The sequence below is a fragment of the Oratosquilla oratoria genome, chromosome 23 (genome assembly GCF_046742065.1).
Source record: "Oratosquilla oratoria isolate Oo_2021 chromosome 23, ASM4674206v1, whole genome shotgun sequence".
In the NCBI taxonomy this organism is placed as follows: Eukaryota; Metazoa; Arthropoda; class Malacostraca; order Stomatopoda; family Squillidae; genus Oratosquilla; species Oratosquilla oratoria.
The window spans coordinates 37816749-37822259 of NC_134799.1; the positions used below are offsets into that span (position 1 = coordinate 37816749).

At 40.6% G+C, this 5511-nt stretch overlaps 1 protein-coding gene across 1 annotated transcript in view; it reads left to right on the forward strand.

Moving 5' to 3' along the window:
• Positions 1-2207, forward strand: part of LOC143037762 (uncharacterized) — a 58186-nt gene extending 55979 nt beyond the window's left edge. Inside the window, exon 11 of the mRNA XM_076206314.1 lies at positions 2042-2207. Within this exon, the coding sequence (XP_076062429.1) occupies positions 2042-2076 (35 nt within the window). The 3' untranslated portion in view covers positions 2077-2207. The remainder of the gene's footprint in view (positions 1-2041) is intronic.
• The last annotated feature ends 3304 nt before the right edge of the window (positions 2208-5511 follow it).

Genomic DNA, 5511 nt, shown 5'->3' on the forward strand with positions numbered 1-5511 from the left:
GTGATGTGGGTGAAGTACGGGCAAGGGCAATCCAATCGTTAACCCGCCTAATTTGCCCGAGTGACGTGCATTTAGCGAGTGTCCGTCGGGCGATGCTCGATAGTGCGTACGGGCCTTTAGTCAGCCAGTTCAGCCGACTTGCCTCTCCTAGCCAGGAGGAACCACCCGTCCTAGTCTAAATAGAGGAGACCGAGGAGGCGTGTTGCTATCTCCAGAGGGTCACCTCAGTGCAAGCACAGTACTAGGGCATCATTCAACCTACAGGGCTCCCGTCTCCATGTCCTGCAAGGTGACCACGTATGGCAAACACATGGATTAATGACCCATAACGAGGTTAGAAGTCCACTGACTCACAAGGAGTGTGAGCCCTTTGATCACGTAGTCAGTCCTCAAACTCCATATGGCAGTAGGGAGTGCAAGACCAAGAGATGGGGCACAAATAAGGAAAATGCGACTTCGGGAAAACAAAACTCACAGAACGGACGAAATTCTTTTGGTGAATCAAACTGACGGGAATTCAAAGAGACAAGAGAGATATAATAAGAATAGGGTATCTTTCTGGGTGTTTACAACTCAGTGGTGGATGGATGAGGTATACACCTGGATCTGGAAAAAGTTTTTAACAATATATCTTAAAACGTATCAAAATGGAAACTGGAATACAAAGGAGACCTTAAAAGAAGCTTGTTAAAATGGATGGAGGATTTCCTGAAGGACAAATTCATGAAGAAGGTTGCAATTAATTGTATTGAAGATTTTCGCAACAGCATATTAAGACCGAAGGAGAGTGATCAAAATGGTTCTACAGGATTCTGCATTGGTGTCAGTAATTTCCTTGGTTTATTTTCATGGCATGATGGAACAAATAGTAACCACAATTTACTTGCTGATGATGCTTCTATCATGAAGAGTAAAAAACAATGATTGCAAGTTGTTGCAAGAAATCTAGATAGGATTTATGAATTAAACCAGAAGTGGAGAAGGAATCTCAGTGAAAAAGAAAATAAATGTTAATAAATATGTGATTCACCATGGCCTTGGATCACGTGTTGGTCTCGTAATCAACGGCTGTCACCTTCCCAAATGAGAGCTCAGAGGACATATGTGACTCATGGTGATTCATACACACACACACAGACAGAGATCGACGGCGCAGTGGTAGCGTTCTCAACTGCTGCTCCAGCGGCCCGAATTCGAATCCCTCCCAGGTTTGAAATAATTTCAGTATCACTGCGCTGCGAACCGTTATTCTAACTCTTGTAGGCAGAATCACACGTTGAACTCGTGACCGACATCTATTACCTTCTCAGATGGGAGCTCAGAGCTCATATATGACCGTTCTATGGGTAAAGCTGTGACCTTACACAGACTCAAACACCCAATTCCCCGCCCACGAGTTAGAGTGACGGCTCGCAGCGCAGTATTACTGAAATTTCTTCAGTCCTAGGCGGGTTTCGAACTCGGACCACTAGAGTAGCAGTTGCGAACGCTACCATTGCGCCGTCGAGTCATGTGTGTGTATATTTGTGTTTTTATAAAGTTAAACAGAAGTTGGAGAGGAAATAGCAATAAAACGTTAAAGCTACAATATGATGTTCTGTTTCAATCCAGACGTTTCGACCTCCTTGGCCCTAAGGGATCGAAATATCTAGATCAGATGGAGGGAAATAACTATCGATCACCAGTCCAGCACGTTATCCAGAATCATGGTGAATCACATGTAAAAACACAGACATACACACTTTATTTATGTACGAGACGGAATTCGGTCTTCGGTTGAAATAAAGATGCGTGGCGTCCGTCTCATCTACCAAGGGACGTCGTCGTACCGATTGATAGATTAAGGAAAATAATTAAGCAAATACACACACGTCTATCAGACTAATGGCCAATCCCCATTAAGAATATCTAAAAAAAAAAAAAAAGAAAAAAAAAAAAACACTCATCATCTTCCACCCAGTCCTATTCTTCCTCTTCCTCTCTTGGAAGTGAAAGAGAACGTTGATCACAGCCTTAATTATCGTGTCGTCTTTCTTTCCAGGTTTGTTGGTGACACTGGACGGATGGCCCCCGTGAGATGCGAGGAGACTGGGCGCCGCCGCCGCCGCCGCCCCTGGCGGTGTTCTTCGGTGGCGGCGGCGGCGGCGGCGGCACGCTCATGAGGAGACTGCTTAGGTGCCGCTCGCAACCATGGCACCACGTAAGAACAGGACGTGTTTGTGCAGCAGACACGAGGCGGTAGGTCGCGGCAGTTCGCAGTGGCGAGGAGGGAAGACTGCAACAGCCGTGGGTGGGGACTGCTGAGGCTGTGAGGAAAAAGATGCACCACTTCAAAAGCCTTGTTATGGTTGGCACTGCCAGGCCCATGTTATCGTAGTGACAGGGCACAAGAATTCAATCCATGACGTTAAGACTATCCTTTATCTTTGGATTCGGACCACAACGTTGTAGTGTACAAATTTAATTACCAAATCTCCTCAAGTTATTGAAAAAATATAGAAAAAATAAAATAAGACAGTTCAAAAGACTACGTAGAAACAGTAAAGGTTGAATTAGAGAGGAGACCCAGCAATAATCAGTCAACTGAAAGAGAAACCTCATTGAAAAGTATGTGTCAGAAAGTAAACAGGGACTCATATAAGATTGCAACAGCAGTGGTCTGTGCCAAGTGGATGGGAGGTACAAAGAAGAAAATATCTGCATATTGGACAGGAGTCAAAAATTATGAAAACAAAGCTCTCAGGTATTTGTTGAAAACATGTACCAAGGAAGCCGCCAAAGATGTGTCAGTGGAGTATTACAAAATTGGTAAAGAATAAGGTCAGAGGTTAGAAAAAGTAAGGAACTGTAATAAGACCTTGTGAAATAATTTTCTTTAATACCAAATTTCATAGGAAGAGAACTACTGAACAACAATTCTCTATAGGATGCTTTAAGTGAGTTACTAACAGAACCAGAGATGGTGGGTGAGCAATAGCTGGAATATGCCAAGAATATCTTAAATGTGCCAAGAAATTGAGATACAGAAAAAAGGGATTAAAGTGGAATGTTTCAAGACAGAGCAAATAAAATCATTTAAACGGATGCTAAAAGAGCTCAATTGCATACAACTACAAAGCCAGTGAATACAATGGTACTCAAGTTTGGTGGAGGGATGATGGAATCTATCAGTACACAAGTTATGTTATTCACCATAGCATGGGATGCAGAAGAAAACCCAAAAGATTGGGATAAAGCAGTGATACTCCATATCCTAAAGAAAGAACAGACTACTCATATTAGGAAGGAGTAGCATTACTCTTACATATACATAAACTTTATAAATTAATCCATGAAAGAAAACTCTAAAGTATGGTGGAACATGTACTACAAGAATCCCAGCATAGTTTTAGACCAGGACATGGGACATAAGATTTAATTTTTGTTCTAAAAATCATTACAGAAAAAATGTAATAATGGAACTTAAAAAAGCATGAAGAAGCATTCTTCAGCATGTGACTACTAGATTAAGAAAGGGTCTTTAATGGAGTACACAAGCCATATTTCATGGAAAACGATTAAGAAAAGCAGAATATTAGATCCTCTTCAGGTTAAGACAACTCGTTAAAAGCCTGTATATCAACCATAAATATTTGATAAGCCCCATTGCAGAGGAAGAGAAGTGGTTTAAGGTATCATTTGATGTGATGGGAAGTAGCATACTATCACTATTTTTGTTTATATTATGAATGAACTAAGTTGTGAGAACAGTGGACTAAAGACAAGAAACTAGGAAAAGTTCAGGTGTTTTCATCAATGCTGAGGATGTAGGACTGGTAGAAGATCTGCTGAATGTTTACAAAATGTTCAACCTTTGAAATAATATACTAAAGCAGAATGATATGAAATGAAATCTTAGGAATACATGGATAATTGTGAGCAAAAGAGAAGACATACACACTGGAATAAAAGTTGTGTTATTAAAGTAAAAATGCAAAATACTGTACTTGGTGTTAGCATTCAACTAAACAGCAAGTAATGAGGAAGTTATAACAAGCTCTTGTCAGCTATAAGGACATAAACCTTCATTGACCTCTTCAGACAAAAATATTCCAATGAAAGTGAAGACAATAACATATGAAACCTTCCTAAGATCTAGGGGTATAAGTTTTGATTACTTACAGCCAGAACCAAGAACAAAGTTCTGGCTGCCAAAATGAGTCTTGCATATCATTAGGGAAATGACAAGGAGAAACAGGTTGAAAAAGGAAGACATCTGGGAATAAATAAATGTCGCTGACATCCTAGACTTGGTGGAGAGGAAACACCTACACGGGTACAGGCACATTTTGAGAATGGAAGAAAACAGAGCACCAAAACATTGATTAACTGGTGCCCCTATGCAGACAACCATGGGGAAGACCACAAAAGTGATGGATTGAGATCATCAATGAAAAGTTAAGAAAAAGAGGAACCTCCCAGCACCATAATGCATTATTAGAGAGAAGGCATGGTGACCAGCCCAATTGGAGGAGGTTGACACAAATTGACAGGTCTACAGAGACCTGTCAGGTGGATGGTAAGAAAGGTGAGAAAAGCAGAGGTGAGGGTGTCAATTGGTTTTGAAGATGGGCTCCAAGGAGATGATTCTATTTGACATTCATCTTGCAAGACCACCATTTTCAGGCACCCATCATTGGCTCCTGACAGATATGAGTATGTGAGTATATGTGTTTGGGTGTATGTCAGTGTATGCTTGTGAGGGTGTGTGTGTCAGCATGTTGTTGCCATTGTGTTACTGTTGTTGTTGCTGATCTCATCATGCTGTTTTTGCTGTTGTATCTATTATTGTTGTTGGTGATGATCTTTGTGCAAGAAACTTTTGTTGCTGGTGGTGAAAATGTTGTGATTCCTGACACTTTAAGTTCAGTATTGATTTGGTTGTATCAACCTGTCATTTTATTTAAACCAGTTCTAATTAGCCTTGTTTTGAGGGGTATCTTTTCTATACTGGCTACCATATAAAGACTGTTTTATTTATCTTCATGGCATCCCCTCAGGAAATGAGGGAGTCATAAGGCTTCAATATCAGTTGTAAATAATTTTATTCATCAAAACTAATCATTCTTATGTCCTACATGAAAGTTAACTTGTCTGTACCCCCTACTCCTTACCTTTTTGTTTATTTTCTATCAAGGGGTCCTTGTAGCTGAACTAGCAGAATGAGTGACAGTTCACTGAGCCTGGTTCAATTCTCACATAAGTTTTTTCCACATTAATTTTCCTGGGATTCTCATGGGTTGCACATGGCAAGTCCTACAAACATAGGTGGGGAAATAGTTCATCAGAAAGGCAAACTGTCAGCTAATAGGAATAATTGCATAATGAAATGTTCCTTCCATGAGAGATGCAACTCTACCCTTCCTTAACCTCTGCATTTGCAGCCTCAGTTGGTTTTGTTATTACTTATGTGAAACACTTTACTTCAGTCAAAATCTGAAGAGGATATCATCATAGTGAGGGGAGGATAGA